This window comes from Gasterosteus aculeatus, chromosome 17 (assembly GCF_964276395.1).
Source record: "Gasterosteus aculeatus chromosome 17, fGasAcu3.hap1.1, whole genome shotgun sequence".
In the NCBI taxonomy this organism is placed as follows: Eukaryota; Metazoa; Chordata; class Actinopteri; order Perciformes; family Gasterosteidae; genus Gasterosteus; species Gasterosteus aculeatus.
Genome location: NC_135705.1, coordinates 8035619 through 8054456, shown reverse-complemented (window position 1 = coordinate 8054456; position 18838 = coordinate 8035619). Strand labels below are relative to the sequence as shown.

The window sequence follows — 18838 nt, the reverse complement described above, 5'->3', positions numbered from 1 at the left end:
GATTATTTATATCATATGACTGGAAAGATTTTTCAAGGCGCCATCTCTTTAACTTTATGCTTTCCAGGAGGAGCTGGCCAACGCTCCCCTCTCCAGGTACACGAAGGTGCAACATGAGACAGCTGACATCGCTGAGTCTCAGTTGAAAAAGCTGTGAGAGTGTCAGGATATTTTCGCCTGTACAGCAAGGAACTTCTGTATCTTTACATCTTAATAAAGTGTGTAACCGGTCTCTGTCCCCCTTGTGTTGATTTAAAGGGACATGAAGTATGAGCATCGATGGCACAGTACAAGAAATTATAAAATACAATTTTTTTGACGTGTAACAAAAAATGAATTTGCAAGCAGTTGAATTACCTTCTACTTCACACTTAATTCAAGGCAGGAATGGAGTTAATTATGCATGAACGTTACAGCAGACTATTCAAATGTAAGTTGTTTTCTTTTCAAGTAAATAGAGAAAACTTTTAAACAAATGAGTCAATTATCTCACCTTAAAACAGTTTCTTAACAAAAAACAATTTCATTCCATTAATTCAAAGAGCTACAGCTGAAGACAATTACTGACAATCTTTATACAGTACATTTAAAAAAACTTAATAAAAAGAAGTGAGAAGAATTCTCAAACTTGTATCGGGATAAGATGAATGTAAAATTAGAAGGGATACCGGAGATGATCTGGTCATTCTGAGTAGTGTGTTTGTTGTTCTGATAGCTCAACCGGGGCGTCATCTGTCGCCTGTTATCAAGTAAAAGTTCTGCAGGTTACGATAACTGCAAATCTTTACCTCGGGGTGATAATGTTACTGACACACCAGTGACCTCACAGTTTTTACAGCCTTCAAAACACATGTTGCACCGTGTCAAGTTGTGATGGAAATAGACCTATTAGTGAACCACAACACTCAGTGATGCCTTTGTGACTATAGCGTAAGTGAAGATATATTAAAGGCAAGTGTGCACAGGCCATTTCAAACAAAAAAAACCATTTAGTGCGTCACATAAAACCATTAAAAGCAAAAATAAAAGGACATTTAAATACAATTAAGAACATTGACACAGACATGTTTGATGTAATAACATATATTGTAGGAACTAACGAATTTGTCACTTAATTGCCAATGAGGGAATTACAAGCATCCTTGATGCTTAAAACCTCGGTGTGTATCCAAATAAAAATACTTTACGAATACTTATCAAGGAATATTCTCGTACTAGTTATTCTTTAAAGGTGGACTGAAAATAGCTAATAAGTTCAATTAAATCTGGTATGTTTTTCTCAAATCCTATTGTTGAAACATTTCTCTACTTGGAAGAGGATTTTTCACTACTTAATATGATATAAATCGTACATTACATTTATTGAAGACGATAAACCTTTAAGTCATAGAACTTTGACAAAAATGGTTGTTTGTTCCATATCATCAGTAATCCTTTACAATTGTGTTTCTTTATCTGGTGTCAGTTGCTTCTGCAGAACGCAAAGGAAGACTGGAGACACAGTGAATAAATACGGTATGATTTTAAGATATTGATGTGGGCATCAGTATGTTTGTCATATTAGAAACTATGACCACTGAGGAAGTGGGTGTTTTATATCAAAGGTTGTTCCACAATAAGAATTGAAGCAGGGACAAATGGTTGAGCTCTTAGAGCATTGCTGAGGAGACAGCTATATTTGTATGTCTTCCTAATAAGCACACTCGGGAGCATAAGAGATCCGGTTTCACATTTTTATTGAATATATGGGGCTCTTTGGTGGGGCTGTGAAGTCCTCAGCATTTAGCTCCTAATGCCCTCTCACCTTCTTTGCCAATTCAGTGTAATGTTTCAACGGGGAAAGAATGCAAACTACTACACATCATATAACATGATCCCCCTCATGATGCGTATGGGGAACAAGCACTTGCCTTAAGGGAAGGTCAAGCCACCAGTTTGGCCTTGTCTTCAGTTCATCTGTCAGGACACACGGGACAACAAGACCATTTAAAGAAAGGGTTTATTTATACATGCGCGCCCTTGAGACCACACAAGTGCCCGTCTCAAAAAACCCAGAGACACAAGACTAATCACCTGTTCCTCGACAATTTTTACCTTGCACAATAGAGATGTGAGTTTACTGCCAAATACACGAGGCGAGTTCACAAAGGACCACATGAAGGATTTCTGAGGCACCAGCCAAGTCACAAGAGGCCCCGGGTTATGTGGCCGTTCCTCAGGTCCGGTACTGACAGTTGTCGACAGCAAACCTTTAAACCTTTGACTTTTCGGCAGCACGCGGAGCGGACGAGCGGGTCCTCGAGTCAACACCCTCCTGACGCGATCGCAGTCACTCAAACGCACACAAAGTGGTTATACTGCCAGAAATGCAGACGTGTAAGCTGATATGCTCCGGAATGTAGCAAGTAAAAGTGACAAGAAAAATACTGTTTAATTGTGTCGGGAGGATTTCAGTAAGAGTAAATTTATAATGTGTTGAGGTGAGGTTCCTTATTTGAGTTTTTCATCGTACATTCAAAGTGTCATTGTTTATATGAGCAAACGGATGCTTCAAAGGTCAAACAGGAAGCGTGACTAAAATGTATTATTGAAAGAATAATAAACTCAGGTGACTCAAACGTGATTGTCAGTTGTACTTAATGTAATTATAATATGGTTCTTATCTGAAATAATCAACCTTCGTGGTTCAATTAATACTTAATGAGAGAAAAAAGTTTGATTCAAATACTGTTTAAATTGTCATGCTTTGTTGTCCTTTTTAATTAATTTCCAGTTTTTCAGCCATTTCAAAAAAGGCTTGGTGGGCATTTAATTACCGTTATTGAATATAAAGCTAAACAGAGAAGGGGGTGGGCGACACGCAGCAAAGGGCTGTGGGTCGGATTTTAACTGTGGCAGCTTGGGCATTAGCAATGGATATAATAACATAGACTAAAAGTCACGTGGAGTAATTTATTTGTCTCTCAAGCAAGAATTCCCCAGCAACACAAATAGACATTCAAGTTATTTCACACAATATAAATATACAAATATGACAATGATGCAAAGGGTTGAAAGACACAATGATTGATCGGGGCAATGTTGAACAAATCAAACAATCTTTAACATTAAAAAGATTCAGAAGCTGTTGTACAGCCGTCTGTTTACACCATTAGTGTTTCTAAAAAGTATTGTATTTTGAATCATATCAGTTGAGAAAGATTGTTATTTAAAGTCAAACTCACTCTAAATTAATACATTTAGTAAAAAAGAAACAGATCTTTTTACGATATCCCAATACTTCCCTGTGTGAGGTGGCAGAGTGCGAATCTGTTCGTAATATTATATTTCAAAGACAGTCCCTAGAAAGCCGGGGCCCTTTGACACAGCTCGACGACCCCATTTAAGACGGACATGTCTGTCATCTGTCTGGGATCAGCGCACCTTCATGAACCGACAGGAAAGTCAGACATATGAGCAGGCCGACCACTAAATATTTCTCATTCTGTAGATTCACAAGCTTAGGATTTTTGGGCCAATTGTGGGTAAAAAAAAAAGCAAAAAAGAAGACTCAGACTGTGTTAAGACAATGTCAGTCGAGGATTGATGGAAAGCTGATACTCTGTCCCCTGCAGACGGCTCCCTTGAAGTTATGAATACAAATGTCAGAGGCCACAGCGAGTAAACATTGACATTGTTTTACTTAAATGTTGGATATCCTGATCATCCACAATCCTCTATTACTTCCTCTTTAAATTCTCCACTTCCATAATGTGTCTGCAGCCGCATTGAAAAGTATGTTCGTTTGGATTTATTGAAAATGTCCGTGTTCATGCCTCAACACACTTGTAAAATTACCAAATTAGATCGTTTGTAGATCTTCTTTTCATGACCCATATCTACACAAACTCCCTTCACTTTCCAGACATTAGAAACCCAAGTTCAGGTTTATTTGCGTTTCACATTTTCATACAAATTACAAGACTCAGACTACAGACTTTAGTAAAAAATAAGTACAACAAAACGATGTGGACCCCTGCAATCATCGCCTGTCTATAACCAGGCCAATATACAGCTGTGGGCCTAAAATATCCTTCTGTAATTGCAAAAGTTCTTTGGGATTATATGTCAGAGTCTATAAACAGAACTGCTTTTGTTAGACCAGATTATAATATGTCTAGTAAATTAGATTGGTTCACACTTGGAAAAAAAAATGTATGGGAGAAAACAAAAAAAGGTCCACATTTTAATGCATCTCTCTGTCTGTTACATAATCAATGATGTGGTTCAAAAATACATGTTTACATTATTTAGCATTGACTAGAATTATAGAACCTTATAATAAATTAGTTATAACACCCACACACAAATCTAGTTGTAAGAAAATATTTATGTATGTTTGTTGTTTATCTAGTATTGTCAACAACAAAAAGCATATTTTTCTTCATAAACTGTTGTACTTGTACTTTAGTTATTGACAAATAAAATCAACCCTGTACAGTATTACTACACTGTGGGGTAGAATGTAATAAACCATCTGTTGAATGTATGAACACAAAATATTAAAAGTAAAGTTTGCCAACATTTGTAACAATACAAACCTTTTATTTGACCACTAATATATTTCTCAGTCGGAGAGTGTGATGCAATGATGTGACGTTTGTAATCTTGTCCCGTTAGCTCAAACATTGGCCCTGTGCTATCTTTGGTTGCGTTAGTGAGATAATTCAACACTCTGGCAGACCTTTCAGTTTCAGAAATGTTATGCAGAATTAAATATTCCACATTGTAAAATAGTAACATGTTCATTTTCAGCTTTAATAAGATGTGATGACAGTGACATAACAGCAACAACAACAAGTGAGATTTGTAGTGGACTTTTGTATGAAGGGAACTTCAAAGTTATTTTCACGTGATCTCTTGGATGCATTCATTAATTAAACAACAAAGGGAATTAAATAGCTATAAATATGAGTATTGTTCTTCTTGCCATTGTCCTTGATCCCTGAAGAACAAATCAAATTAAGTTTGGAATTTTATAAAAAGCACACGTCATTCAGTGTTTCTGCCTTCATGAGGTATCATCATTTTCACAGGTGCTCAGATTAGCAACTGTTGGGCCCAATTCTGCCCCTTTGTCACAGGAAAGACTTGCAAGGCTTCTGCAACGTAATACCAGTGACACATGACAGCTTCTCCGCAGCTAAAGTCGGCTCCTCGGCAGTGCCAAGGTGCATTAGGAAGATTATCCTAAAGACCAAAACAATGTCTGAACGTCAGTAACCTATATGACTGCCCAAACTATATTTTCACATGGTTCAAGAAATGCAGATATGTACGTGTGTTGATTTATTTATACGTCTTTGAATTCAGTTTGGTGGTTAACTGTGATTTTGGTGTGGCACAATGCTGTAAAACAGTTTACTATGAGTCAAATGTTTTATGTGTGTAAACCCTGAGGACATTTTGGTTTTAATTTATCACAAATCATTTATATCAATATTCATTTAAAGAAAGAGCATCACATCAACATCTGTCCAAGGAAATGTTGAGTTGATAAAGTTTCATTGGTCCATTGGTGATGAAACCAATGAAAAACTGTTTGAAGTGTATCCACCGAGTAACCATCATCATTAGAAAGAATAGGTTGTTTACATGTTTCTCATTTAAATTAAAATAACTGAAAAACAGGGACTCTGAAAGTTTCAGTGACATGGCTTCAATCTGTGTTGTTCAGTGACAATAGAAACCGAAGGTCAGATTAGATGCAAAAAATACACATGCATGTGAGCATAAAAGTGCATGACCAAATTAAGCAGGTCATATCTGCTGACTGGGCACTGATCTCTCTATATAAGAAGGGAGGCTGGACGAACCCAAGGACCGACAGACGCCAAGTCAAGGTGAGTGTTGCAGTCTTTTATTAGCAGGAGGAAAAACCAGCAGCTTAATGAACAATGCAGGACATGATCACAGATTTTCCAAACGGAATGGTCTTGTTTGTGTCAGGACTTCAGTGTAAAGTAAGTTCATTAGTTTACTTATTACTGATATTAATACAAATAATTTGTGTCTTTCTTCAGAATCATCCTTAGTCCATCAATACCTGTTCACCTGAGAGGAGGGCAGAAGGTAATTCATTCATTTTACTACTCTTATACTTTGTTATATCAAATGTATAATCAGTACATATTTGATGAGTCAGATTTTGTTACATATTCATTGAACCTTTAGCAAATCATTTAACGAATAATTTTGAGTGGATAATGACTGCTTTATTAGAGGGTAGAAAGAAATGGTCATTGATACCTTCATCGGAGTGTCTGATACTTTTACACAAGCAATTAATGGAGCATGAAACGAGTTGTACAGCTGATGGGAAATTTAACTGGATGTCACCTTGCAGCCACAAACCATGGACTGCTTTTTTTTTTAATGTTATAGTAAGTCAAGTTTTTGCATTGTCCACTTCCTTCTGTTCATCATTTGTGTATAACATTCAGAAACATGAGCAGCTTTGTTCAGTAGTCGAGTATCATCTTAAGTAATATCAATCATCACCGAAATAAATCACTGCTGTCCTGTTTTTATTTACTTGCAGTGAGCGGTCACGATGAGTACGGACGGTGAAATGCAGTGTTTTGGGCCGGCAGCCCTTTACCTCCGGAAACCTGAAAGGGAGAGAATAGAAGCTCAGAACACTCCCTTTGATGCCAAAACTGCGTACTTTGTGACCGAGCCGGCAGAGATGTACCTCAAGGGGAAACTCACAAAGAAAGAGGGCGGCAAAGCCACCGTGGAGACTCTCTGTGGAAAGGTGAGTGTGATGAAACACTTCAAGAATTTTAATTACACAGTAAACTGTCAAGAGTGACAAGTACACGTGCTGTAAGAGAACAAAATATTAGCGCCATAAGAAATCTGTAACAAACCCCAAAACAGAAGGTAAGAATGTGTTAAACTGATTTAGTCTTTTGGTTTTATAAAACCTCTGACTGTAACACATGTGGTAATAAATACTGACCAGCTCGCTTCTTTTTTCTTTCTGTCCTTGTAACAGACGATCACTGTGAAAGACACTGAAATCTTTCCCATGAACCCGCCAAAGTACGACAAGATTGAGGACATGGCCATGATGACCCACCTCAGCGAGCCTTCTGTGCTGTACAACCTCAAAGAGCGCTACGCAGCATGGATGATCTACGTGAGCACTCACCCAATCGTCACATCCGCAAGACGAGGACAAAAGAAAGACCCCAGTAAAATCCCTTTCTCTCTTCACAGACCTACTCGGGGCTGTTCTGCGTGACTGTGAACCCGTACAAGTGGCTCCCGGTGTACGATGCAGTGGTTGTGGCCGGGTACAGAGGCAAAAAGAGGATTGAGGCTCCTCCCCACATCTTCTCCATCTCTGATAACGCCTATCAGTTCATGCTCACTGGTGTGTGAAATCACGAGAGAAGAGAGCAACTGTTACAGTGTTTTGTGCTTTTAGATGCCTATAAAGCAAGTAGCAGCTTCCACAAGCAGATTTTTTCCATTTCATTTTTTTGTATTTTTATTAATCCACATCATTGGTGTATAGTTCTAGCAAATCACGTAATAAAAACGAAATGTTTTTTTTTACAGACCGTGATAATCAGTCAATCCTCATCACGTGAGTTTGCATAAATCCTGAAATTAATGTAACTCAATGTCAAAGATATTACGTTGACCTGCATTGAAGGTGTATCATCTGCTAATTTTGTTTTTGTTTATCCAAGCGGGGAATCTGGTGCAGGAAAGACTGTCAACACCAAAAGAGTCATCCAGTACTTTGCGACAATCGCAGTGGCTGGAGGGAAGAAGGTTGAGACCTCTGGAAAAATCCAGGTAAATGAACAAATGTATTTCAGAAAGAGGTGTTCAAAATGTCGACATTAAATGTGCATTCTCAGATATGAAGCATCATTTTTTCCATGAAATGTTTTCTGAATGAAGGGGTCGCTGGAGGATCAAATCATTGCAGCCAATCCCCTGCTGGAGGCTTATGGTAACGCCAAGACTGTGAGGAATGACAACTCATCCCGCTTTGTAAGTGTTTCTTGACCCGATTCTTCTAAAACAATATGAGAATTCTATTAGTTACAATACTAATCTACGGTCCTTATTTCAATAGGGTAAATTCATCAGAATCCACTTTGGAACAACTGGGAAGCTGGCCTCAGCAGACATTGAAACATGTGAGTGTATAAACAAAGGTTTGTTTTTGATCAACTCATTGAACAGAACATGACTGGTGTTTAACTGTGATCAATAGATCTGCTGGAGAAGTCTCGCGTGACGTTCCAGCTGTCTGCTGAGAGGAGCTACCACATCTTCTACCAGCTGATGACAGGCCACAAGCCCGAGCTGATCGGTGGGACTTGTTTGGTTTGCAAAGCTCATTGATTAACTGCTGTTCGGTGTGAACATGCTGACAAGGATCAATCGCACTGGCTTTCCTTTTTCAGAGGGTCTTCTAATCACCACCAATCCATACGACTATCCCATGATCAGTCAAGGGGAAATCACTGTCAAGAGTATTGACGATGTGGAAGAGTTCATCGCCACTGATGTAAGAAAATGATCAAGTCCACAACCTCAAGAAACGTACAACTGTAGAACATGTTTTGTATATAGAGCAGCATTATAGAGCAGAACTGATGTCACTACTCTAAACACTCAGACTGCCATTGACATCCTGGGCTTCACTGGAGATGAGAAGGGGAGCATCTACAAGCTGACCGGTGCGGTGATGCATCACGGAGCCATGAGGTTCAAGCAGAAGCAGCGTGAAGAGCAGGCTGAGCCCGATGGCACTGAGGGTACGATGCGCTTTTGAAATCAAGTGGGAAAAGTCATGAATTGGAAATATTTCTCTGTGAAATGAACTTATATCACAGTGTTTGCTTCTTTTCAGTCGCTGATAAAATCGCCTACCTCATGGGCTTGAACTCAGCCGATGTCCTGAAGGCACTGTGCTACCCAAGGGTGAAAGTCGGGAATGAGTTTGTGACTAAAGGCCAGACTGTGCCTCAGGTGGAGTAAAGTAAAGTCTCAAACACTGTCTGCCTGACCCCTGAAAACTTGAATTAATGATATTGTTTCATCACTGTTGTATCAGGTCAACAACTCCGTCTCGGCTCTCTGCAAGTCTGTCTATGAGAAGATGTTCTTGTGGATGGTCGTCAGAATCAACGAGATGCTGGACACCAGGCAGCCGAGACAGTTCTTCATCGGCGTCCTGGATATTGCCGGGTTTGAAATTTTTGATGTGAGTTCCGTGACGCAATTTCTCCTTTTTAGATGATGATGATTTTGTCGGTTTGGCAATAACTTTGTCTTGTTGTGAATTAATCAGTTCAACAGCTTGGAGCAGCTGTGCATCAACTTCACCAACGAAAAACTGCAACAGTTTTTCAACCACCACATGTTTGTGCTGGAGCAAGAAGAGTACAAGAAAGAGGGAATTGAATGGGAGTTCATTGACTTTGGTATGGACTTGGCTGCCTGCATTGAGCTGATTGAGAAGGTGGGACACGCTGAATAATCACAAACACAGAAAGCTATCCGGTGACTTGAAGTATTTTGTTATAATAGTAATTTCCTCCTGACAGCCAATGGGCATCTTCTCCATCCTTGAAGAGGAGTGCATGTTCCCCAAGGCGTCAGACGTCACCTTCAAGAACAAACTGTACGACCAGCATCTTGGTAAAACCAAGGCTTTTGAGAAGCCGAAACCTGCCAAAGGCAAAGCTGAAGCTCACTTTTCTCTGGTGCACTACGCCGGCACCGTTGATTACAACATCAACGGGTGGCTGGATAAGAACAAAGACCCCCTGAACGACTCAGTGGTTCAGCTTTACCAGAAGTCTTCAGTTAAACTGTTGGCTCACCTCTACGCATCGCATGCCGGATCAGAAGGTACATGCAGTCATCTCTACACTATGAAATATAAAATAATGCAGAATCAGGTTTTTTTTCAATTTCATGATTTCAATGTAAACTGTCATTCCACTGACAGCTGATGCCGGTGGCTCAAAGAAGGGAGGCAAGAAGAAGGGCGGTTCCTTTCAGACTGTGTCTGCATTGTTCAGGGTACGATATATAAAATAAGTCCTTACGTAATTAATTGCACTAATTTTGTTCCTTTTGCCAATAAAATATACTTTTAATTCTTCAGGAGAATTTGGGCAAGCTGATGACAAATTTGAGGAGCACACATCCTCATTTTGTGCGTTGCCTGATTCCCAATGAATCAAAGACACCAGGTAGGTGCTCTTTGTGTTGATTTTATTAATATAGCTATAGAAATTGGCAACTCAAAGAAAATGTCTGATGGGATTTGACCATTTCTTGTACTAATCAAAAACACGTAATGAATGATCGTAGGCCTCATGGAGAACTTCCTGGTCATCCACCAGCTGAGGTGTAACGGTGTGCTGGAAGGTATCAGGATCTGCAGGAAAGGTTTCCCCAGTAGGATCCTCTATGGTGACTTCAAGCAGAGGTAGTAGAAATGTGAAATTGACATGAGTCGTGAGTATTATTATTTTTAAGCGTTAAACCGGAAGGAATCTCTACTTTTAGATACAAAGTATTGAATGCTAGCGTCATCCCCGAGGGACAGTTCATTGACAACAAGAAAGCCTCAGAGAAACTGCTGGGATCCATCAACGTGGACCAAACTCAGTACAAGTTTGGCCACACCAAGGTAGAGGACAAGACGTTTTACAAAAAACGGTATACGATCAACTATGATGAATATTTAATTTTACGAATTTACCCCCCAGGTGTTCTTCAAAGCCGGTCTTCTGGGAGTTCTGGAGGAGATGCGAGATGAGAAACTGGCTGAACTGGTCACAATGACTCAAGCTCTCTGCAGAGGTTTCCTCATGAGGACCGAGTTTGTCAAAATGATGGAGAGAAGGTAATCGTGTCTGTTATTGGTGTGGTCTCAAATTTAAAAGAAAAGTCAGCAACTCAAATTGTTCTTGGTTGTTTTCAGGGAGGCAGTTTACTCCATCCAGTACAACATTCGCTCATTCATGAACGTCAAAACCTGGCCATGGATGAAGCTGTACTTCAAGATCAAGCCTCTACTAAAGAGTGCAGAGACGGAGAAAGAAATGGCCCAAATGAAAGAAACCTTTGAAAAGACCAAAGAGGATCTAGCAAAGGCTCTGGCTAAGAAGAAAGAACTGGAGGAGAAGATGGTTTCTCTCCTGCAAGAGAAAAATGACTTGTTGATGCAAGTGCAATCTGTAAGTTAGATCATCACTGATGTGTATTATACAAGACACCCTCGATCAAATTACTGAATTGGCCATGACGTACGCCTGTTTGCATTTTACTTTAAGGAAGGTGAAAACCTCAGTGATGCAGAGGAAAGGTGCGAAGGGCTCATTAAGGCAAAAATCCAACTTGAGGCCAAACTTAAGGAGACGTCGGAGAGACTGGAGGATGAGGAGGAAATGAATGCTGAGCTGACTGCAAAGAAGAGGAAGCTGGAGGACGAGTGCTCCGAGTTGAAGAAAGACATCGATGACTTGGAGCTCACTCTGGCCAAAGTGGAGAAGGAGAAGCACGCCACTGAGAATAAGGTCGGTCATTATCTTCCGTTACACCTTAAAGTCAGCTCTTGTAAAGCACTTCCATTTTTTAAAACAGTTCCCACAATATTTTGAATAAAGGTTAAAAACCTGGTTGAGGAAATGGCATCTCAAGATGAGACCATTGCCAAGTTGACCAAAGAGAAGAAAGCCCTCCAAGAGGCCCATCAGCAGACCCTCGATGACCTGCAGGCAGAGGAAGACAAAGTCAACACTCTGACAAAGGCCAAGACCAAGCTGGAGCAGCAAGTGGACGATGTGAGTAATACCTGGACCCATGATTACAGATTTAACAGTACTGACCAAATGACAGGATTGCTTCATGTTGCTTCAGAGAGACATTTTGATTATCCACCACAATTAACACTAACTTAATACAGCCTTGAAACTGTGTTAAAAGAGTGAAGAAAAAAGCGCTATAGCTGTTACCAACTAGACATAATTATGCTGGATTACAGACAACCTCAAACCATACATATAACGAGTATAAACGAGTTAGATTTGTTCAATAATCTGACAATAACAACCTAAATTCTATAAAACATATATTTTGTGGACAGCTTGAAGGTTCTCTGGAGCAAGAAAAGAAACTCCGTATGGACCTTGAGCGAGCAAAAAGGAAGCTCGAAGGAGATCTAAAGCTGGCCCAGGAATCCATAATGGACCTGGAGAACGACAAGCAGCAGTCAGATGAGAAAATAAAGAAGTAAGAATAAACAAACCACCACCTTCTACCTACTTACCCTACTAAACGCCCTACTTACAAGAAGGTCAAATTCAACGATGTTTTCTGTCCCCTGCAGGAAGGACTTTGAGACAAGCCAGCTACTGAGTAAGATCGAGGATGAGCAGACCCTGGGAATCCAGCTACAGAAAAAGATTAAGGAGCTGCAGGTACACCTTTTAGTACCGGTCAAAAGGAACAGGAACATTAAAAGGTTATCTTGAAAGATCTTCATTTCGACCCTGTGTGATTCAGGCTCGTATTGAGGAGCTGGAAGAGGAGATCGAGGCTGAACGAGCCGCTCGGGCCAAAGTGGAGAAGCAGAGGTCCGATCTTTCCAGGGAACTTGAGGAGATCAGCGAGAGGCTGGAAGAAGCTGGCGGAGCAACATCCGCTCAGATCGAGATGAACAAGAAGCGCGAGGCCGAGTTCCAGAAGCTGCGTCGCGATCTGGAAGAGTCCACCCTGCAGCACGAGGCCACCGCCGCAGCTCTCCGCAAGAAGCAGGCCGACAGTGTGGCCGAGCTGGGAGAGCAGATCGACAACCTGCAGAGGGTCAAACAGAAGCTGGAGAAAGAGAAGAGTGAATACAAGATGGAGATCGACGACCTCAGCAGCAATATGGAGTCTGTAGCCAAATCAAAGGTGAGAGAGTTGTAAGAATTACTTACGAGGGGAAACAGTTAAAGGTGGTATTAGTATAATTATTCCCATTTTCTTTTACCAGGGGAACCTTGAGAAGTTGTGCAGGACACTGGAAGATCAGCTGAGTGAGCTCAAATCGAAGAACGACGAAAATGTTCGTCACCTGAATGACCTGAGTGTACAGAAAGCGAGACTTCAAACTGAAAATGGTACGAATATCATTGTTTAGAGTGTTCAAAAACTAGGCACACATTTTTATTTTAAACAGTTATCATTGGTTTATGCATATTTATGATAACTCCTATTAATTCTACCCAACCTTTTAATACCCTACCCTTCACTCCCTTTTACCTAACTTTAATATTTGGTGCACATTGCAAATATCAGAATAAGTAACTGCATCCAAACTTTCAAAATGTATCTCCTTTCAACACGATAGCCCACGAGGAAAACCTTTCCTGATAGATAATGTGAATGATATCTATTACAAATGATACAGCAATTTTGTTGTTATGTCCATTAAGTTCACTAATATATTTAATTATAGGTGAATCTTCGCGTCAGCTGGAAGAGAAAGAAGCTCTTGTCTCTCAGCTGACGAGAGGCAAGCAGGCTTACACTCAACAGATTGAGGAGCTGAAGAGGCACATCGAGGAGGAAGTCAAGGTAGCAGTCTATGAAATCAGCAGGATTATTCCAGAGAAAAAGGCCATCAGACACTGTGTCAATATTAATGACGCGCTCATTTCTTTGATAGGCCAAGAACGCCCTGGCTCATGCTGTTCAGTCGGCTCGCCATGACTGCGACCTGCTCAGGGAGCAGTATGAGGAGGAGCAGGAGGCCAAGGCCGAGCTGCAGCGGGCGATGTCAAAGGCCAACAGCGAGGTGGCTCAGTGGAGAGCCAAATACGAGACCGATGCCATTCAGCGCACCGAGGAGCTGGAGGAGGCCAAGTTAGTCATTATAATTCAAACTCTGTGTGAAGATTATCAATGAAACATTCGAGCTCTTCCGCTGCAGCACTGAAAGCACTTTCAGTTGGTTGTTGGGGATGGATTCACCTACATAGGGGTTTGAGTTTGTTTTCAGATCTATTCATTTTCTAAATCATCGTATGTTTTAACAGGAAAAAGCTCGCCCAGCGTCTCCAGGATGCAGAGGAATCCATCGAGGCTGTGAATGCAAAATGTGCCTCTCTGGAAAAGACGAAACAGAGGCTGCAGGGTGAAGTGGAGGACCTGATGATTGATGTGGAGAGAGCTAACGCTCTGGCTGCTAACCTTGACAAGAAGCAAAGGAACTTTGACAAGGTGGCATTTTCATTCATGCTTTGTTTGCTTAAATGAAGAACCTAGCATTGTGAATTACTGAAATGGATGTTTTATGTTTTCAGGTTCTTGCCGAGTGGAAGCAGAAGTATGAAGAAAGCCAGGCAGAGCTGGAGGGAGCTCAAAAGGAGGCTCGGTCCTTAAGCACTGAGATGTTCAAGCTGAAAAACTCATATGAGGAATCTCTGGACCACCTGGAGACCTTAAAGAGAGAGAACAAGAACCTGCAACGTAAGACAGTTATTCTGTTCTCAGCATCAAAAATGCACAATGCATTGTTCTGAACTATTTCCATTACTGTACTATTTATACTGAAATGTGTATCTGCTCCAATAGAGGAGATTTCTGACTTAAGTGAACAACTTGGTGACACTGGAAAAACGATTCATGAGCTTGAGAAGGGAAAGAAAACAGTGGAAGGCGAGAAGACGGAGATCCAGACTGCTCTAGAGGAGGCAGAGGTAAATATCAGCAGAACTTTGGAAGAGGCTGAGACTGATCTTGTGGTCATAGCAGGACTTGACACAGTACTATGCTCCCTATTTGTTACTCAGCCTCTGTTTCTGTATTTTGAACAAAGGACCTTTTGTGTGCACACTTGTTCGCAGGCTACCCTGGAGCATGAAGAATCCAAGATAATGCGCATTCAGCTTGAACTCACCCAAGTCAAGAGTGAAATTGATAGGAAACTTGCGGAGAAAGACGAGGAGATCGAGCAGATCAAGAGGAACAGCCAGAGAGTGATTGAGTCCATGCAGAGCACTTTGGATTCCGAGGTCAGGAGCAGGAACGATGCCCTGAGAATCAAGAAGAAGATGGAGGGAGACCTCAACGAGATGGAGATCCAGCTGAGCCACGCCAACCGCCAGGCCGCCGAAGCCCAGAAACAGCTGAGGAACGTGCAGGGACAGCTTAAGGTCCGTCCAATAGATGATTTGTGGCTGAGAATTTTGCCTGGAAACCAGCGGAAAGTGTTTGCTGACGTACCTTTCGATGTTTTACAATTCAGGATGCCCAACTTCATCTGGACGATGCCATTCGAGGCCAGGAAGACATGAAGGAGCAGGTCGCCATGGTGGAGCGCAGGAACAACCTGATGCTGGCCGAGATCGAGGAGCTGAGGGCGGCACTGGAGCAGACGGAAAGGAGCCGCAAAGTGGCTGAACAGGAGCTGGTCGACGCCAGCGAGCGCGTGGGACTGCTGCACTCGCAGGTATGCTCAAAGGTGGACGAGCAAGAACATTCTTCAACGGGTCAATACATGAAAGCTCTTTTCTGCTTCATTAATCATAGAATACCAGCCTCATCAACACAAAGAAGAAGATGGAAGCTGACCTTGTCCAGGTCCAGGGTGAAGTGGAGGATTCTGTCCAGGAGGCAAGAAATGCTGAAGAAAAGGCCAAGAAGGCAATCACTGATGTGAGTCATTCTTACGCATTTCTATGCAATGGAACACAACGTACGGTGCATAATATGCCGGTTCATAAAGTAAGAATAGAGGCTATTTCTCCTCATCTTTAACTTGAAACCCTGCAATTGGTTAATATAAAAATCAACCATATTTCAGGCTGCCATGATGGCAGAAGAGCTGAAAAAGGAGCAGGACACCAGCTCCCACTTGGAGAGGATGAAGAAGAACCTGGAGGTGACAGTAAAGGACCTGCAGCATCGCCTGGATGAGGCTGAGAATCTGGCCATGAAGGGCGGCAAGAAGCAGCTCCAGAAACTGGAGGCCAGGGTAAAGACAAACGGGATCTGAAAGCTAACTGTGCTTTTTTAATATTAAAACCTTTCCCTCCAAGTAAAACATGCATTGTTCATATTTCAGGTGCGTGAGCTGGAATCTGAAGTTGAAGCCGAGCAGAGACGAGGAGCCGATGCTGTCAAAGGTGTTCGCAAATACGAGAGAAGAGTGAAGGAGCTCACCTACCAGGTAGACCGGCGGTTCCCTTCAGACTGTATCTATTGGTAGAGTGGAGACAATGGGATGAAAATGAATTCATTTCAATCATGGATTCCTGCAGACAGAGGAGGACAAGAAGAATATCACCAGACTTCAGGATCTGGTGGACAAGCTGCAGCTGAAAGTGAAGGCCTACAAGAGGCAGTCGGAGGAAGCTGTGAGTGCAAAACGTGTTGTCATTTCTCACTGTAATGTCTCACTGTAAAGCGTCAGACCCGGAGACAGAAACTGTCTCTGTAACGAGGATGGCCGTTGAATTTCCTCACAGGAGGAGCAGGCCAACACTCACCTGTCCAGGTACAGGAAGGTGCAGCACGAGATGGAGGAGGCGCAGGAGAGAGCCGACATCGCTGAGTCTCAGGTCAACAAACTGAGAGCGAAGAGTCGGGAAATTGGAAAAGTAAGTCATACGTATCAGTTCAAACGGTTATTTCTATTCTTATAGAAAGGCAGGAGGAAAGATTGTTTTCCTGAGCTTATGACAGTTACCATGCAAAACCATGCGGCTGTGTTTTAATTAATAATTCATTCAATTTAGATTTGAAATGGATCATGTTAAAGCTACAGACACGTCCCATGGCAATATTTTCCTCCCATAGCGATTCATTACTTCATCTCTCCGTTTTCCATCTATTTCAGGCGAAGGACGCTGAGGAATAAACTGCAAACTACTTGAGAGACACAAATGAAAATCATATAATATGCTTTTTCATTTAACTGCTCTCACCTATTGTTGTAGACCTATATTGAATAAATTACATTGAAAGTCTGCTGTCATTAAACCTTTCTTTGCACAACACAAATATATTTGGTTCGTGGAAACTCCAATTACAACAACTAAGTTATCTGAGTTTGCAACACGCTGCACAGCAGAAAACGCAGACAAATTCACTTAACTATTTCACTTAAATAGGCTTTACCCAAATTCCATTCCGTCTGTAGTCAATGAGATCATAACGCAATGGTTTGACATTTGGGGAAATGAGCTTAGTCGTGCTGAGAGTTCACGCTGGAGGAGAAGCCCCCACCACTCCCAAAATAATCCTGCAGCAAAAACCTGGAATTGGGTTTGAACTTTGGCCAAAAGACATTTTAAGGTGTGTTTCCATGATCCAAAATGTATGAGTAAATACTACTTTACAGAATTGACGCCTAGTAACTAAATCCACATTCCAGCAACTATCATGCTCACTAAATAACGTGTGATGTCAAGTGATACACTTGACATCACACGTCAGTTGACACACTGTAGAAAGGTCACATTATGCGTTGATTGGGTTCAATTCATTTCTTGGCAGGGTGCAGAGTCCTGTCGCTCCAATGTGATATATTAAATACTACTTCTTTACGCACGATTTAAACTCAATATTCCGGCTGTTATGTTGTCTCTCACCTCAACACACTCTTTAACAGCACAATGAATTATCACCTGAACTATCCCATATAAAGTTGCTAGATTGAATGTTTAAAAAAAAAAAGTCAAGTGTGAGGGAAGATGAAGTGTGTTTTATTGAGCGCAACACTGCTCTTCCTCAAAGCAGAGTAGGAGTTAAAGTACACAGATCTTCTGGGATGAAAGCCACCATCCAGTACTGTGTGGCTCCGTTTCATTGACATTGTGACCAACGACAGCTGGCCACCACTAATCTTACCGCACCTGTTTGCTCCTGAATCTGTAACAGCAGACACGTATTGATGTCAGAGGTCTTTCTCTACTGCACACACAAGGAACAAGCATTTGTACATATACAAATATAAGGAATGGCCCTTTTTGGTTCATATGTATAAATATCTACACGCAGCTTGGTATAGTTTACAGTGGTACTGACAACTTTAGATTCTGTTTAGAATGCATCACAAGTAACTGCAAACATCAAATTCTCCAAAAAAGAAACCTGCTTTAAAATGCAGTCCTGTTAACCTGTCAGCCCATTTCACATCCATGTCGCTCAACATTTATTCCTAAAGACTTACTAAAAAGGTCAGAGCTGTCAATTTCCCCAAGTGACAAACAGTTATTAATAATGTAGTGGAACTTATTAGCTTCTGAATATTGTTTTAACAATCTTGAAAAAATAAAATGCTATCTTAAGGCATAATACAGAAACATTTCATCACAGGTATAAGCTGTTCAACTACAGAATAAAAAGACAAGTTTACGCAACAAATTATGCTACAACAGATTCTAGTAATGAAAAACAGTTTTACCCAACCGGGAGTTATGTTCTGCAGCAGACCTCGTCTCTCCTGAAAGCTTCTGCTCAGTATCTCTGATGTTGAGCTTGTGAGAGACGAGCCTCTGAGGTCTGCTGGTTATACTTCATATGATGCATTAAAATGAAATGAGCCAAACTGCTTTGCCAAACACTGAGGGTCTGATATCATGGCTATATCAGACGACGCATTTCTCTTAAAGCCCCACAACGAGGCACAATGCCTGCTGGACGGAGCGTATAACTAAGCCAAACAAAACCATAGAAACCAGCTGGCCTGCAGGACTGTTTGTTCGATAAATCAGAGGAGTCAAAACAAAAGTCCCACATAGAGCTTTTAATGTCCGCCAGC

At 41.3% G+C, this 18838-nt stretch overlaps 1 protein-coding gene and 1 long non-coding RNA gene across 3 annotated transcripts; one reads left to right on the top strand and one right to left on the bottom strand.

The window, feature by feature from the left end:
* Nucleotides 1–5883: 5883 nt before the first annotated feature.
* Nucleotides 5884–16331, bottom strand: LOC144388921 (uncharacterized). 2 transcript variants are annotated; one of them, XR_013453177.1, is made up of 2 exons: nucleotides 16241–16331; nucleotides 5884–6650 (listed from the first exon to the last, which is right to left on the bottom strand). It is a non-coding gene; the product is annotated as an uncharacterized LOC144388921 (long non-coding RNA). The 2 variants fall into 2 exon arrangements; XR_013453176.1 differs by lacking the exon at nucleotides 16241–16331 and adding an exon at nucleotides 15298–15427.
* On the top strand, nucleotides 6593–17042 carry LOC120835800 (myosin heavy chain, fast skeletal muscle). Its single transcript, XM_040205042.2, has 39 exons — nucleotides 6593–6796; nucleotides 7040–7183; nucleotides 7264–7420; nucleotides 7609–7636; nucleotides 7743–7851; nucleotides 7960–8052; nucleotides 8138–8201; nucleotides 8279–8377; nucleotides 8472–8575; nucleotides 8687–8825; nucleotides 8921–9039; nucleotides 9125–9274; nucleotides 9362–9532; nucleotides 9618–9924; nucleotides 10025–10098; nucleotides 10184–10271; nucleotides 10393–10510; nucleotides 10591–10714; nucleotides 10794–10930; nucleotides 11009–11264; nucleotides 11361–11603; nucleotides 11694–11870; nucleotides 12173–12318; nucleotides 12416–12506; nucleotides 12592–12981; nucleotides 13064–13190; nucleotides 13529–13647; nucleotides 13739–13935; nucleotides 14109–14292; nucleotides 14376–14541; nucleotides 14647–14771; nucleotides 14919–15227; nucleotides 15320–15523; nucleotides 15604–15729; nucleotides 15878–16048; nucleotides 16139–16243; nucleotides 16335–16430; nucleotides 16542–16673; nucleotides 16913–17042. Exons 1-39 carry the CDS (start codon nucleotides 6593–6595, stop codon nucleotides 16931–16933), a joined length of 5814 nt encoding a protein of 1937 aa, XP_040060976.1. The 3' UTR covers nucleotides 16934–17042.
* The last annotated feature ends 1796 nt before the right edge of the window (nucleotides 17043–18838 follow it).

What these genes read in the sequence shown, in the direction of transcription:
- LOC120835800 (XM_040205042.2), top strand. Translation starts at nt 6,593, where the DNA reads ATGAGTACGGACGGTGAAATGCAGTGTTTTGGGCCGGCAGCCCTTTAC. An exon ending in TGAGCCCGATGGCACTGAGG is followed by an intron (nt 8,826 to 8,920) that starts GTACGATGCGCT and finishes GCTTCTTTTCAG; the next exon opens with TCGCTGATAAAATCGCCTAC. An exon ending in TGGGACTGCTGCACTCGCAG is followed by an intron (nt 15,524 to 15,603) that starts GTATGCTCAAAG and finishes CATTAATCATAG; the next exon opens with AATACCAGCCTCATCAACAC.